The 17,609-nt window shown below is 44.9% G+C and overlaps 1 protein-coding gene across 4 annotated transcripts in view; it reads left to right on the forward strand.

The window, feature by feature from the left end:
* DLG3 (discs large MAGUK scaffold protein 3) overlaps positions 1 to 17,609 on the forward strand; it is a 434,105-nt gene that overhangs the window by 114,680 nt on the left and 301,816 nt on the right. For 2 of the 4 annotated variants that reach the window (XM_075835674.1, XM_075835676.1), the window contains exon 1: positions 12,212 to 13,267. The exons of the other annotated variants lie outside the window; for them this stretch is intronic. In XM_075835674.1, coding sequence (XP_075691789.1) covers positions 12,935 to 13,267 — 333 coding nt within the window. In that variant the 5' untranslated portion in view covers positions 12,212 to 12,934. Of the gene's footprint in view, positions 1 to 12,211; positions 13,268 to 17,609 lie in introns of those variants that run through there. 4 annotated transcript variants of the gene reach the window in all.

Below are 17,609 nucleotides of genomic sequence, written 5' to 3' on the forward strand. Positions count from 1 at the left end.
CATCTCTGCTTGCTGGGAGGTCAGTGTAATTAACCTTAGTGTAGAGCCAGAAATGTTATGGCTAAACGGTTGAGAGGCGAGACGTAACAGAAGTATAGCTGGGTTCTCCAGCACCCGGGGCAAAGATTCAGTTTGGCACACCCCCCACCGGAACCTCTTTCCCGAAATCTCCTTTCCCCTCGCCATGTTTGTTTTCTCTACCAATCAATGAGATGTAATTTTTTTTCATCTTTTTTTTATGTAACTCGAGCATAAAACCATTTGTACATTTTGCAAGCAATATAGTTATATAACGGAGTTAACATAACAAAAAATTTAAATTAAATAAAAAAAGTCAGTGTCGGACTAAAACAGATTGTATAACTGAGGCTAATGAGACTATATGATGACATAATGAACAGCCTGCTTTTCTAGATAGTGCCACCCCCCCTTGTAGCTAGTGCCACACAGCCCCCTGTAGTTAGTGCCACACACCTCCCCTTGTAGATAGTGACACACTATAGATAGTACCACACAGCCCCCTAGTGCCACACAGACCCCCCTGTAGATAGTGCCACAGTGCCCTCAATAAATAGTCACCTTGCAGATAGTGGCACACAGCACCCCTGTATATAGTGCCCATAGCCCCCTGTAGATGCATAGTGCCACACACACCCCTTGTAGATAATGCCATATCCCCCCCTTGTAGATAGTGCCACAAGCACTCCCCTTGTAGATAGTGCCACGCAGCCGCCTGTAAGTAGTGCCACAGACGCCCTGTAAATATCCATCACCCAGGGGCGTAGCTAGGGGGAGCAAGCTTCCGTTGATGAAAGGCGCTGATTGACAGGGAAAGCCATCCTGCCCAGCCAATCAGCGCCTTTCATAGACGCTGCGTTCAACCCCCAGGAGACCTGCGCAGAAGAGAGCAGGTCTCCATGAGGCGTGGGAGCGGGATTAATGTGAGTTTGAATTTATTTATTTTTTTAAATTGTAATAAAAGTGTGTGGCTGTACCTACGGGGGGGGCCTTTATCTACAAGGGGGACTTTATCTACGGGGGGTGTCTATCTACAGGGGAGGATATATACTGGGATGGGCTATCTATGGAGCCCCATATACAGGGGTGGGCTATAGCTACAGGGGGGGCTATATAGTATATAGCCCACCCCTGTATATAGCCCCCATGTAGATATAGCCCACCCCTGTATACAGTATCCCACAAATAGCTCCCCCTATAGTGCTCCACAGAAAGCCAACCCCTGTATATAGCCCCCCTGTACATATAGTCCATCCCTGTATATAGTGCTCCACAGATAGCTCACCCCTGAATATAGTATATACAGGGGTTGGCTATCTGTGGAGCACTATATACAGGGGTGGACTATCTAGTGGAGCACTATATATAGGGGGTGGACTATACAGGGGGCTATATACAGGGGTGGGCTATCTGTGAAACACTATATACAGGGGTGGACTATATGTGGAGCACTACATACAGGGGTGGACTATATGTGGAGCACTATATACAGGGGTGGGCTATATCTACAGGGAGGGATGCATACAGGGTTTGGCTATCTGTGGAGCACTATATACAGGGCTGGGCTATTTATACAGGGGGCTATATACAGGGGTGGGCTATCAGTAGAGCACTATATACAGGGGTGGGCTATATCTACAGGGGGCTATATACAGGGTTGGGCTATACGTGGAGCACTATATACAGGGCTGGGCTATATCTACAGGGGCTATATACAGGGGTGGACTATCTGTAGAGCACTATAGGGGGAGCTATATGTGGGACACTATACAGGGGTGGGCTATATGGGGGCACTATCTACAGGGAGCTCTATGGGGGTACTATCTACAGGGGGCTCTATGGCAGACACTATCTACAGGGGGCACAGTGTGTGTGTGTGTGTGTGTGTGTGTGTGTGTGTGTGTGTGTGTGGGACACGGTGTATGGTGCTACTATAACTAGAGGTGCAGTGTATGAATCTACTGTATTATATTTAGGGGCGTAGAGTGTGGTATAATGATAACTTTATCTTTATTTATAGGTGCAGAAAAGTTGGAAAAGTGAGAAGCTGAAGACATGTGAGCGGCAAACTGCAGAAATGGGCTGTGACCGGGAGAAGTCATCATAGAGGTCTGGACCGGATGGAGAAAAAGAACTAGAATCTGAGACGTCACCAGTGAGTCACCTATTGTAAATGTTCATTCTGCCTCTAATAAGTACTGTAGTCACTGTATGATCTGCAGCGAGATGGTGGTATGATTGATAGGATTTATTTTTGTGAAACAGCATCTCCCAGCATATCCTTATCATTGTTCGGGCCATGCTGGGAGCTGTAGTTTTACGCCGTACATACCTATACGGAACGGGTTGCACTAAATTGAGCTGTATTTGTGCTGGTGAGGTATTTATGTACTGAGCTTGGTTCTGGTGTTGTGTATAGAACCATGTTGCTTGTAAAATGTACAAATGTTTTTATGCTCGCGTTACATAAAAAGAAATGTGGAAAAGAAATGACACATCGATTGGTAGAGAAAACAAACACGGCGAGGGGAGGGAGATGTCGGGAAAGAGGTTGGGGGGGGCGCCAAACTGAATCTTTGCCCCGGGTGCTGGAGAACCTAGCTACGCCTCTGCCATCACCTCCCAACTTTCAAGTATCACAAAGAGGGACAACCGATGCGGCATGCATAGCAACACAGTATGATGCCCTCCAGCCGCCCTCACACAGTTTAATGCTCTCTAGCTGCCATCATACAGTATAATGGCCCCATAGCTGCCACCATACAGTATAATGCCCCCATAGATGCACCCATACAGTATAAAGCTCACATAGATGCCCCCATGCAGAATAATGCCCACACAGAGGCCCGATGCAGTATAATGCCCACACAGATGCCCCCATACAGTATAATGCCCCTATAGCTGCCCATATGCAGTATAATGCCCACACAGATGCCCACATGCGGTATAATGCCGAATCCAATTCCCCCCTACAGCATAATGCCCCTATAGCTGCTCCCATACAACATAATGCCCCTATAGCTTCCCCCATACAGTATAATGCCCCCATAGCTGCCCCATACAGTATAATGCTCCATATTTGCCCCATACAGCTTAATGCCCCATAGCTGCCTCATACAGTATAGTGCCCTATAGCTGCCCCATACAGTAGAATGCTCCCACAGCTGTCCCATACAGTATAATGCCCCTATAGTTAACCCATACAGTATAATGCCCCCATACAGTATAATGCCACCTTAGATGTCACTATACAGTAAAATGCCCCTATAACTGCCCCATACAATATAATGCCCCCTTAGATGCCCCTTGAAGGGTGTCATTTCCAAAATGGAGTCACTTTTGGGGAGTTTCCACTGTTTTGGTCCCACAGGGGCTTTCAAATTGCGACATAGCACCCTGGAACCAATCCAGCCACATCTGCGCTTCAAAAGCCAAATGGAGCTCCTTCCATTCTGGCCCCTGCCGTGGGTCCATACAGCAGTTTATGACCACATATGGGGTATTGCCGTACTCGGGAGAAATTACTTTACAAATGTTGGGGGACTTTTTCTCCTTCTATTTGTTGAAAAAATGAAAAGTTTTGAGCTAAACTATGTCTTATTGGAAATAAATATAATTTTTATTTTCATTGCCCAATTCTAATAAAAACTATGAAACACCTGTGGGGCCAAAATGCTCACTACACCCGTAGATGAATTCCTCAAGGGGTGTAGTTTCCCAAATGGAGTCACTTTTGGGGAGTTTCCACTGTACTGGTTCCTTAGGGGCTTTGCAAATGCGACATGGTGCCGAGAAACCAATGCAGCAAAATCTGCGCTACAAAAACAAAATGGCGCGCCTTCACTTCTAAGCCCTGGCATGTGCCCAAACAGCAGTTTATGACCGCATATGGGGTATTTACATACTCTGGAGAAGTTGCTTTACAAATGTAGGAGGGCTTTTTCTTCTTTATTTCTTGTGGAAATTTTTTTGGGTTAAAATGACATCTTATTGGAAAAATGTAAAAATGTTTATTTTTACGTTCAAATTCTAATAAAATCGAAATTTCTGCTAAAGTTCTAAGCCTTGTAACGTCCTTTAAAAATAAAAGGATGTTCAAACGATGGCAATCTAAAGTAGACATATGGAAAATGTTAATTAGCAACTATTTTGCGTGGTATAAGGGCATGGCCAGACATGGTGGAATTGATCTGGAATTCCGCTGCGGCCAGTCCGCTGCAGAAATCCACAGCGAACATTTTCTCCATTGCTTTCCACAGCTTTTTAGTTAGGTTCATGCACACGTTGCGGAAAACTTCGCTGCAGACCATAGGCTGCGGTGCGGAATTTGGTGTCCGCAGCATACACTGACTGTTGCGGACATGTAGTGGACTTGTTGCGGACTCATTGCGGAATTTCTCCATGGACTTCAATGGAGATTCAAAATTCCCCAATGAAGTCCGCAGATGTTATGTGTGCTGCGTAGCGTATTGGCTTTACGAACATGATATTTCTTCATTCTGGCTGGACCTATGTATTTCTAGGTCTATAGCCAGACTGAGGGCCCATGCACACTAACGTAAAAACGCCCAGAATCACGGGCCTTTATTACGGCACGGGCAGGCCCATAGAAGTCAATGGGGCTCCCGTAATTACGGGTGACTACGTGTGTTCACCCGTAATTACGGGAGCGTTGCTAGGCGACATCAGGAGATAGTCACTGTCCAGGGTGCTGAAGGAGTTAAACGATCGGCAGTAACTGTTTCAGCACCCTGGACAGTGACTTCTGATCACAATATAGATCAACGTGTTAAAAAAATAGAAGTTCCTACTTACTGGGAACTCCCTCCTTCTTCCTCCAGTCCGGCCTCCCGGGATGACGTTTCAGTCCATGTGACGGCTGCAGCCACTCACAGGCCAATCACAGGCTGCAGCGTTCACATGGACTGTCGCGTCATCCAGGGAGGTCGGGCTGGATGTCGAAAGAGGGATGTGTCACCAAGACAACGGCCGGGTAAGTATGAATTTATTTTACTTTTACTAGGGAAAGGACTGTCCCTTCTCTCTATCCTGCACGGATAGAGAGAAGGGAAGTACTCTTTACCTGAATACGCAACGGCTAATCCGCATCAATTTAGTGCACATTTTAGGCAAAGCCGCAACAGAATCTGCAACGCAGATTATGGGTGGCATTGATGCGGACCGTGGCAGAAGAAATTTGCCACGTCTGGCCATGCCCTAACTATTTGGCTTACAAGCAGATACATTTAAATTGATAAAAATGCACATTTTTTTAATTTTTCACTAAATGTTGGTGTTTTTCACAATTAAATGAGGAATATATCGACCAAATTTTACCAGTAACATAAAGTTCAATGTGTCACGAGAAAACAATCTCAGAATCGCTTGGATAGGTAAAAGCATTCCAAAGTTATTACCACATAAACTGACATATGTCAGATTTGAAAAATAAGGCTCTGTCAGGAAGGTCAAAATTGGCCACAGCGGGAAGGGGTTAATAAAGTTAACAATAAATTAATTTTAAAAAACACTTTTTCCCTTACAAAATGCTTTATTATGAAAACAAAAACAAAAATTACACACATTTGGTATTGCCGCATCCATAACAACCCCAAATATAAAGCTATTACATTATTGAACCTGCACGGTGAACGCTGTAAACAAATAAACTAAAAAAAGAATGCCAGAATTGCTGTTTTCTGTTCATCCTGTTTCCAAATAAATTTGATAAAAAGTGATCAAAAAGTCGCATGTACTTCAAAATTGTACCAATAAAAACTACAATAAAAAAATTATTACTTAAAATATGGCAACACAAAAACAAATAATTTTGAAAAAAGTGTTTTTACTGTGTAAAAGTAGTAAAGCATAAGAATACTATATAAATTTGGTATTGTTGCAATCGTAATGACCCGCTGAATAAAGTTATGTTATTTACACCTCACGGTAAATGGCGTAAATTTTGGATGCAAAAAAAGAAGTGGCAAAATTGCTGTTTTTTCTCTAAAAGTATGCAATTAAAATGACATAAAAATTGCAATACATGAAAGAGGCTTTAGGTCACCATACACATTAGAAACAGATGATATCGAACACATCTGTCATCTATTTTTACCTGATTTCAGATAATTCCGCTTCTTCTAAGCAACAGACAGCGCATGCTGCAGAGGGAAAATTCCGCACCACGGCCTATGGTCCGCAGCGGAGTTTTCGGCAATGTCTGAACTAACTTTCCTAAGGCTGGATTCACACGAACGTGGCGTTCTTGCGTGCGTGAAAAACGCAGCATTTTGGTTGCGTGGTAGTTGCGTGTGGCATCCGTTAGGGCTGCGTGATTGCGTATTTTACGCGCGTATGGCATGCGTTTTTTACGCACGTCAAAACAACGGAGGGTGGAGTAATGGAGAGGGCAGCCTACAAAAAGACACCATCTCCAACACCTGCTTGATGTGAGCACATGTTCGCATCAAGTTTGCACCTTGCAAACTACTTTTGGCCGTGTTGGGTGTTTTTGGTGGTTTTTACAGGTAAAAAAGCTACACTAAGCCCTTGACTCCGCTGGGCCGTGTGCTGATATCATGGATGGTTTCTCGGAGATTTGGTGAGCGCCGACCCATGCTTCAGGAGGGAACCCGGAGAAGAGGGAGGATTTGGGTTCATCCACTTGTGGCCCAGCGTACCTCCAAAGGCCATTTTCATACTCTATATGATGACCTTCGCAGCCACCCCGAGAAATTTCGGGCGTTTTGCCGCATGTCTGTGTCAACTTTTGATATTCTGCTGGACCTGATTCGCACAGGAATAACCTACAAGGACACAAATATGCGGCGCTGCATTTCCCCCGAGGAGCGACTCCTTGTGACGTTGAGGTATGTGTGTTTTAAACAATTGCAGCTTACAGGATGGTGTGTGGTTGTCATGTCCTACATCACGTTTATTTGTGTGTTGTGTTTTTGCATCTCGCCCATGTAGATTTCTAGCTACTGGAAACAGCTATCATTCGTTACATTTCGAATTCCTTCTTGGAGTGAGCACAATTTCGGGCATTGTGACAGGCACCTGTGTTGTGTTGTGGCTGCGATTGAAGGCCACTGTGATGCCTCAGCCCACCACAGACCACTGGCTTTCGATTTCTGCCGACTTTATCACCACCACCCAATTTCCAAATTGTATTGGTGCCCTAGACGGGAAGCATATTCGGGTAAAGAAGCCCCCCCACTCCGGATCCCGATTCTATAACTACAAACAGTTTTTTTCCATCGTCTTGTTGGCCTTGTCCGACAGCAATTATTGTTTTACCATTGTACATATAGGGTCCTATGGAAGCTCAGCTGATGCCCGTATCTTTCGTACATCCAGGATGGGCCATCGTCTGATGTGCAATCTACTTTCCGTGCCGGCGCCAAACCACCTGCCTGGCTCGCGAGGACCGCCAGTCCCTTATGTGATCGTGGCAGATGAGGGTTTTGAACTCACAAGTCAAGTAATGCGCCCATTTGCTCGAGGAGGCTTGGATGACCGCCGGCGCATATTCAATTACCGGCTTAGCAGAGCACGCCGATGTGTGGAATGTGCATTTGGCATAATGTCCTCCAAATGGCGTGTTTTTCTCACCATGCAACTGACGCCGCAAAATGTCACCCGTGTCATACAAGCGTGTGTCGTGCTTCATAATTTTTGTCGCATACATGACGCCGGTTGGGATGCCGAATATATTCGCCAAAATGTTTCCACATCAACCATTCCGCAGCAAATTCCACTTGGAAGACATGAGAACCCTTGACGTGGGTTGCGAGCTTAGATCTTTGGTGGTTTTTCTTTTTAGTTTGAATGTCCTCTAGACGAATTAGCTTGGGAGGCAGATTGGCTTAGCCCATGTTCACTAATCCCAAGGCAAAATACATTTGTTCCACATTTCCCACACCACTACAATGCAGGCGAGCACAATATGAGGAATGGAGGAAAACCACCAAAGATACACTAATACCTCAATCATGTCATGCTACAATCTTGCTCCATCGGCATAATGTTTGAACATTACCTAAACATTACCATTACCTGGGTTCCACCACATAGATGGAGGCAAACACATCAAATCTTACTTGCAAACAGAAAAACAATTTAATCTGTAATTTCAAACGGTAACTTTTAACAGGAACCAGCAGGCATCCAAAAATAGAAAACGCACCAACATGATGCTACATTAACATACTGGGACTTCGATGTTTACATCACCACATCGAGCCACCCGTAATCGGCCTACACACATCTATAAATCATGATACCTGTGTGATGGCGACTGATGGCTCTGCATTTCAGCACCACTATACTGTCCTTGGGCCTGCTGAGGATGTTCCTCAACAGCATAGTGGTGCTGATACAGAGGGTTGAACCCTGCCGGGGGGCCCTCGCCAAAGGGAGGCTGGGGTCTGACGTAGGGGGCGAAAGGGCGCTCCCGAGGCACCACATGACCAGGTGACATTATGGTCACCATCGGCCGTTGGTACTGTGGCCGTGGAAAGGTGTGTGCAGGCTGGGAAGGGAGAGGTGCAGTAGAGGGCACCAAATCCTCAGGCAATCCACGCCATTGCTCTATTACCTGGAAGCACTGGCGTGGATTGTTAGGAGGAGTGGCAGAGTCAATTATAGCAAGGATGGCCCCTTGGACGCGTGCCATCCGGTAGTCCGGGACTCGCCTGAGTAGCGGCGCTATGGTACGGCCAAAAGCGTCACATCCATCCTCCTCCGAACAGCGCCGAAGGTACTCCAGGACTCTCGAGTCCACGTTGGCACCTGCTGTGGCAACCTGGGTGCGCCGGCGTCTGGCTGGTGGCGTCCGGGCAGCACGGGATGTTGTTCCGTGACCAGCTGCGACTCCACATGGCCAGCCTCCTCCTCGGTGTCATTGAGATTATCACTGCATCTGCCAGAAACATTTTGCGTTGCTCCTTTTAACATGTCCACAAGGGTCAAACAGCTTTTTAGGCCGATTATACAGTGAACACACACATGTCATCAAGGTACAGTCAGTACTTACGGCCGCATCTCCATAATGTCCTTGAGGAACATCAGCTGTTTCATATATATGTAGGGGCGTTTTTTGGACGCCCCATCCCCACTTCACCCTCTGCTTCCAAATTCCCTCCTGGACTGATCCCGACAGCTCCTCCACCGTGTTTTAACATCATCAACTGGACATAGGAACAGGAAACAGACAAAAATAGGAGACCATGTGACCTAACAGAAAACTGCACTTGTCCGAAACGTCGCTAAACTTTAAACACAACTAAACATTAAACACTTGCCTAATGATGCAGTGACACACCCGCGACCAAGCACAGTACAAACATGTGAAACACAAGGATATACACTACAGCATGGCCGATCGCATTAGCATCAATAGAGATCTGCGCTTATCTATGCTTTTGCGGTGCTTTTATCCCACTCCTGTCCGAAGAGGCTCTGCGCGACCTCATCCCAGCCAACCTCCTTGCCCGTGCGGTCGTTGTAGGCCTCTGCGTTGGTGTTCCACAACTGGGGTCTGTCATGGACCAAGCAGATAAGTTTTTCAACATCGCACGCACGTGGCATTGCAGCAGATGTCGGTTGGAACTGTGCGCATGTGCTCAGAAATTGAAAAGCTACTTCCTGGTTTGTACTTGTTTTGTCTAGTTTGGTCAACTCATTTACATAGACTTAACAAGTGTTGCGTGAAAAACGCTGTGCGTACGGAGGTGCTTCCGTGTGCCGTGCGTTGTTTTCACGCACCCATTGACTTCAATGGGTGCGTGATGCGTTGAAAACGCAGAATCAACGGACATGTCGTGACTTTTTTGCAACGGAGCAACGCTGCGCAAAAATCACGCACATGTCTGCACGGCCCCATAGACTAATATAGGTCCGTGCAACGCGCGTGAAAATCACGCGCGTTGCACGCACGTATTTCCCGTTCGTCTGAATAAAGCCTAAGAATGTATAGAAACAAATGTAAAAAACGGCCGCTGGAGAATTCCACTGCGGACTGTCCACAGCGGAATTCCACAGCAATTCCGCCACGTCTCGCCATGCCCGTAGGAGTATGGGATTTTCGTCCAAAAAGAGTCCGGCCGGATGTTCGACAGAGCATGCGTTATATTATTTATGCTAAATGGTTGCCGTGCATAAAATGTGATGTTTCCCCACCCCTATAGAAACTTTCATATACAGAATGTTTGTTTCTTTTATTTTAGCCAACGGGTGAGTCACCTTCGGACCTGTTTATTTGGAACACACACACACCTTTTTGATGTCATTTTTGTTGCAGTTTTTGGCCCAGTTTTTGGAGCCAAAGCCAGAAGTGGATCCAAAAGGAGGGAAGGGTATAAAGAAAAGACGGTTGTATCTCCTTTCATTTGTGTCAACTTTTGTGTTTGGCTCAAAAAACGGAGCCAAAAAACTGCCACAAAAGCTGTATCAAAACTGTGTGTGTGATCATGGCCTTAGTGATATTGTATCTACACACAAAAAGGCGTTTTTTTTCTTCTTCCCCTTATTTCTCCTTTTGGTAGCTTGTCAGCACATGTTCGGCCATGCTGGTAATGAGGTCGGTCATTATTACATTTGTATGACCAATCTTTTGGATGAATATTTTATGCCCTGTATGGTGGCACCACATAGTTCTAAGGTGTGGCTTTTGTGTCTAAAAGCCATTCCTGCTACCCTCCCCCTACATTTGTTTTCCTTTCACCCCTGACATTAATTTATTAGCTTTTTTAGTCCCAGGAGAGATGACATCAGTTATAGCTGATTCACTGTCTACTACTTACTAGAAAGCACATATATCAGTATAATTCCAGCTGTCCTTTTCATATGGTTTTCCCTGCCCCCTCACCTTCTAAATGGTGTCTCCCTTACAATGTATTGATCTATCACAGTATTCAACATTTGGACGTTATTTGCTAAAGAGAAGGTGAATGAAATACCATCACCCCCTGAACTGAACCCTGGTTTACAACCACATGTTCTCTGCATTTGAGAATGCGTTACATTAATTTGGTCCTGGAACCAGTGGTACGGCCATTTCTCAGAAGCGTCCAAGTAGCCGTTTTTCAACAGGACAACGCCAGGCCGCATATTGCTCGTGCTACTGTGAGCTGCCTGCATGGCACAAACGTGCTTCCGTGGCCTGCAGCGGCTCCAGACTTGTCTCCCATCGAGAACATCTGGGACGTCATTGGTCAGCAATTGCAAAGGGAGCTGCCAGCAGCCAATCTTGATGATTTGTGTGCCAACAGGCATTCAGCGCGGCATAACATTCCTCATACAACCATTAATATCCTCATTGATAGCATGCAAGGCGTGTAAGTGCGTGTATTTCTGCGCATGGCGCTCATACTCCATACTGAATAATTCAAGATGTTTGGAATATTTTGTTTCCTTGCATTATTTGGTGTTGTAATTTCAATGTTGAGGAGTGTAATACCCTTATTTATTACAAAACGTCAATTGATACTGCTGATACCTCTGTGGAATATTATTATCGCATGCTCTGTAGTCGCCAAAAGTGGACGGTTTCTTGTGAACACCTTTTTTTTGCGATTTTTCCTGAAAACAGTAATAATTGCATTGACCATTTCTCCCACTGTGCAGTGCTAGTCACTAATCTGTGGTAATCCGTACAGTGCATTTGTGTGACGCTGCTTCACTGTTTATCTCATGTAATATTCAGCTTTATAATGGTCCTTCTGTTGGCATTTTATATGTATGTAGCTGCGGGATGTTCTGGAGTCTACACACTATCTGTCACTGTGAATAATTGCAGCACACATCCGATTTCTCCACTGAATGCTCTGCCGTGTGCTATGGTGAGGACATGCTCTGCCTCTGTGCACGGTGTATGATGATGCTTAGTAGCACTTGTCAACCTCGAAATGAGGCAATAAAGCTTCAGCGAGTGGGTGTTTCTTCTCTGCTCTGATTTTGTATCCTTGAATAAAACGTTGGAGACCCTCCTCCTTGCCACTCTCACCCTCCCCCCTTAGAATCCATCAGCTGCAGATCCCAGTCTCCATTAACTCTTTTCTGATTAACTCTGCAGCTACTAGGGCACCTTCTGCTTTAAATCCAAGCTGTATGCACTGCAGGCCTTATTCTGGCATATAAGGGGTTACAGCCGGTGGTGCTGATGCTGCTACTGGTTCCTGATTGGCTGCAGCCTGGAGATGCTGCATCCAGAGGCAGAGAAGCAGCAGCTCCATCAGGGACCAGCAGCACAGCCTCCTCTGCACAGTGTCCAGGAGCACCCAGCACCCAGCTGTAGGCACCCACACCAGACACTGGGCCTGAAAGAACGAGCAGCCCGTCACTCCACTGCCCACTGCTGAGAGAGGCAAAAATAAAAGGGAAAGAAGGACGCCATCTTTACATTGACGGATGTTGGAGGGAGCACAGGCGACTGCATTTTATTTAACCCCCTCCTCATAGCAGACCTCCCACATCAAGAAGGAGAAAAGACCTGCAGGATTTATGCTCAGGAAACCTGTATTTTTAATGCTAATAAGGGCAGATTTTAGTAATTTTTCCTGTTGATTCCATTTTCATTGGATTTTTTATCACAATTTTCTGCTTTTGTCTCATCCACCCACTGGTCACATATGCCATCTGCCTTGATATTTTTCATTTTGCAAATGTTTTGATGTGTCTTGGGCATTGTGTGTCCAATCCAGGGTAAATATTGAGCACTGCCTAGATTTTAAACCTATTTTTCACTGGAATATATTATTATAATCATTGCCTGGAGACGTGGCCCTGTGAGAAAAATCTGAGCTACTGCCATATTCATACAGCCTTATTTTGGGGGGTGTATTCTGTGTGAGGAGGTAGAATTGGGTGCTGGCTTGATCTGTGATTACGCCTATTCATTTTGGAGTCGGATCTTATGATGCACAAACATCATCATTGCTGCAAGTGCCCTGAGTGTTACGAGGCTTCTCGCATGTCTGCTCTGCGCAGGATGGAACCCCCAACATATGGAGAGTGGCAGCATGAGCAGTATGGGGGTGGCTATGGAGGTTACAGCTCTCAGACCCTCCCGTCACAACCTGCTGTCACCCCGACAGCTCGTGGAAAAGCAAAGCTTGTCCCAGCCACACGTGAAAACCTCACCCCAACCTTGAAAGGGCCCCCCAAAAGTGCCACCCCAAAAATGAATGGCAACAGTCCCAACTGGTGGCCAGAGTGTACTTGCACCAACCGTGACTGGTATGAACAGGTGAGTGATGTGTTTGTATGTTGCCTTTACCCCCTACCCCTCAACCCCACAAAGGCCTGTTTACAAAGAGCGATCGCCGATAAGTGATCAGTGATATTTGTTTCAAATCATTTTGATCACACATTTCTGTTTACAGGTATCGCAATATCATGATATTCAATTTAATTTGATGGTCTCGGAGATTGTTTACATTTTTACATATGTTCAATTCATTTACTAAATGATAAATATTTTATCTCAATAACAGACCAATTATCAGAGCATTGTGGTTCAATAATCTATACATAAAGTACAGCGCTTTACCCCCACCCTCAACCTACATGTAAAACCTCCATTTATTTTCTATATACCTAACATTTCCTTTTGCCAAAATAAAATGTGTATGATCTTACCAATATGGAAAGATATAAGGTGTATATATATATATATATATACATACACACACACACACACACACACACCTGCTTACTGTAAGACTGCCTTACCACATTATATAACATGTATAGGGCTTCTAGATTGTATAATATAATGCACGCCTGGGTGTGGGTGTATGTAATGGTGCCGTTTTCTATAAAATATGGTTGTATAAAATTAGATCTGCTAATCCTTGTTTTATTATAGTTATGTAATCATATTCTGTACATTTTTTGCATCCAAAATGGCACAAGTATATATGTATTCACGTAGATGAATGTTGTACATTGTGTGGGTGGATGCAGCGATGCGTTCCTCACAGCTTAGGGCTCTGAACGGTCTACTCTGCAGGTGGAAGGACAATAATATTTGTATGCACTAAAGTAATAAATCAATGACTATGATATCGTGGGAGCCAGTATGGTCGAACAGGCCTATATGGGGGCAAGATTGTGCTTACTGGCTACATAGATTGCTGTGTAGGGGGAAATCTGTATATTAATGGCAGAAGCTTTTGGATATATTGTGTGGAAAGGTTTATATGTTATGGTATGTCTGCTGCATAAAAAAAGTGCATGTATCAGAGGCGGTTTCCAATTTTTGCAATGGATGAGGCAGCTTCGTGTGTGAAGTACTGAACAAATGAAAGAGATTGAAGTGTAATATCTGGGCTATCCAACTTTCTTCATGTGGAGAAAGAGTGAATGAAAATGTCCCCAAGTAAGGTGAAGCAGCTCTTCATCCGGGACCCCCACCCCACCTCCAACACATACAGTAAAACGTAAGACCCCTGTCCAAGGTGCACGAGCAACGAGAAGGACTACTCCTCAACAGGTGTTCCCCAGGTAGTTTTACTGTAAAGGCAGAGACACCCACAGGCAGAGTGACTACCCTCCCATCCCATCTGCGCCTCAGCCTGTCTCATCTAAGTGCTTTGTGTCTTTGACCTCCATCAATATTCTTTATTGCTGCTAAAGCTCCAAATAGAAATTCAAATCTATATTCCCATCACTGGTGGTCTATGCCGGACAATGTTTATTCCTCTTCACAATATAAAATCAACATAAAATATATATAATCTTCTTTAAGTAGATGGCCAGGATTGGGGTAGTTTATGTTTTCCTGTATTACAGTCACAGACTGTCAGAAAATGGACGGAGTAATCGGAGTGCTGTAAAATGGAGGCTGTATGGAAGAAATACTAGTGGGAGAAAAGAGGTTTGTATGTATGTCTTCTAGGTTTTCAGCACATATGTACAGAATATGCCAAGTGTTTATTTTATTTTTTTTGTCCAAACATACATTTCACACATTTATAAATACAACTATAAAGAATTAGTGATAACACAGAGTATGAGATTGCAGGATAGTGAGCAAGAAAATTCCTACATTTTCACTGTGGTGTATATATTTTGGATTTAGTAGATAAATGCTACAACAACTTCTGCTTTATGTGGTTTTATGGCATACAAATTAGCTGCATAGCACTATAAATAAAAAATATACAAAATCAATAATTTTTTTACGCTACTGTTACAAGTAAATGGAAATAGAAAAAGAAAGAACAATATACAGATAGATATAGAAAACACACACACACACACACACACACACACACACACACTAAGTGCATATGGATAGTGGCCCTGTATGCTTGTATGCCTGACAGCTGGTGACTCCCCTGAGGCAGGTTACTGGCAGTGTAAGAGTTAATTATCTTGGGAAGGCGGGAGGGAGGAAGGAGTAGGAATTCAGTTACCATGGAAACCTCCTCCTCCTGCACAGATCACCGTGTACCAGAATCTGCGCTCCTACCCCACCACCATGGCTCTCTCACTCCCTCGCTTCTTTTTGATTCTCTTTTTTTTTTTTTTTTTTATAATATCCATAACTGTCTTTTATTCATTGATCCCTTAGTTGAACTTGATGGACATGTGTCTTTTTTCAACCGTATGAACTATGTAACTATGATGTAGTCACTAACATGAAATCTGGAGTAGTGTCTATACATCTAGTTCACAGTGGTCCTGCATTTAGCCACTGGTTCCCATGTCATAGCAGTCTAGACTCGTCACACTAGGACCAGACTCTAAATACGGTTGTAGGTGATTTGAGTTAGGCCCCATGCACACGAACGTGTTTTTGCGGTCCTTGCACGAGCCGGGAGCCCGGACCGCAGAAAGAACGGGCATGTCTTATTACGGCCCTGTTCTGCGATCCGGGCTCATTGAAAACAATGGCGGCGGCCATGTGCATGTCCCGCGATTTGCGGGCGGCCTGTGGCTGACAGTCCGCAGCCGCCCGACCCGAAAATCACGGCCGTGCACACGGCTACGGTCGTGTGCATGAGGCCTTAGTCATCCCTCACAATTCACCACAATAGCACTATGATGTATGTGTGGTTTGCATTTGTATGCAGGTAATTCTGTCGTTTTATGGCTATGTTCACACAGGGCGGATACGCTGTGCAAAAGCACACAGCATATACGCCCTGGGCGCCGCAGGGAATTCCAGCCGAAAAAATGCACCGAAATGTGGTGCAGTTTTTTGGCCGGAATGTCCGCTGCGGAAAACTGCACGTAGAGAAAAAAAACGTTTGATACTTACGTAGCCATGGCAACGCATCCCTCTGCAGGCCGGTCTTTCTGGTATGACGTTTTATGCCATGTGACATGGGTCACATGGCATGAAACGTCATCCCAGGAGACCAGCCTGGACGAAGAAACACAGAATTCTGGGTAAGTATAAGATTTTAGTTTGGGAGTTGGGTTTTTTTTGCGGCGGAATCGCTGCTTTTCTGCCCCAAAAAATGCAACATCTGCTATTTGTTGCGGGTTTTACCTCCCCTTTGAATTCAATGGTGAAAATTCGCAACAAATAAGCAGTGATTACGCAAATATAATTGACAGGCTGCGAGTTAAAAAAAACTGCACCCACCCGAGGTCAATTTCTGAGCGTTTCTTCTGGTTTGTTCAAATGTCATCCACTTTGCTGCTACTGTATTAGGCCGGATTCTCACGAGCGTGTGCGTTTTACGCGCGCAAAAGGCACTTAACAGCTCCGTGTGTCATCACATATGATGCGCGGCTGCGTGATTTTCGCGCAGCAGCCATCATTATGACACTCTGTAAACAGGTGGTGCTTTTCTGTTATCATTCATACTTTTTACTGCTCTTGCGCGAATCACGCACGGCACATGGAAGTGCTTCCGTGTGGTGCGTGTGATTTTCACGCACCCATTGACTTTAATGGGTGCGTGATGCGCGAAAAACGCACAAATATAGGACATGTCGTGAGTTTTACACAGCGGACACATGCTGCGTGTAAATCACGGACTGTCTGAACGGCCCCATAGACTAACATAGGTCCGTGCAAGGCGCGTGAAAATCACGCGCGTTGCACGGACGTATTTTACGTTCGTCTGAATAAGCCCTTATGTTGCAGATTTTCTGCAACTAAATCCATTGCGGAAAATCCGCAGTATTTACGCTACGTGTGAACTCAACCTTACAGGTTCAGCTTTTACGGGGTATTCCCACCATAATTATCAGTTCTGATCAAGTCCGCCACTGGAAGTATTTAGTATAATGTGTAGTGTTCATCTGTAAATTGCCGCTGAATACCCCTCATCCTACCAATGTTTGTACGGTGTTGCCATTAGTTACGTCGTCTTGTAGTTCGGTTTCAGACAGGACGAGCATGCACAATTTCTCGCCCTTCATTGTATGGCTTTGTTCTCAATGCAGTCGAGCACAGTAGAACAGCACATGCGCTGTTGTGTTGTCCTGAATGCACAGGTCGAGTCTTTATCGTATGTGTGTGAAAAATTCCCACGCATGCATTTTTATTTCTTTTCACTTTTTTCCTTTTCGAGCATGCTTTGTTCAGTTAGGCCGGATTCATACAAGTGTGTTAAACGTCCGTGGGA

The sequence above is a fragment of the Rhinoderma darwinii genome, chromosome 8, assembly GCF_050947455.1.
Source record: "Rhinoderma darwinii isolate aRhiDar2 chromosome 8, aRhiDar2.hap1, whole genome shotgun sequence".
Taxonomy (NCBI): Eukaryota; Metazoa; Chordata; class Amphibia; order Anura; family Rhinodermatidae; genus Rhinoderma; species Rhinoderma darwinii.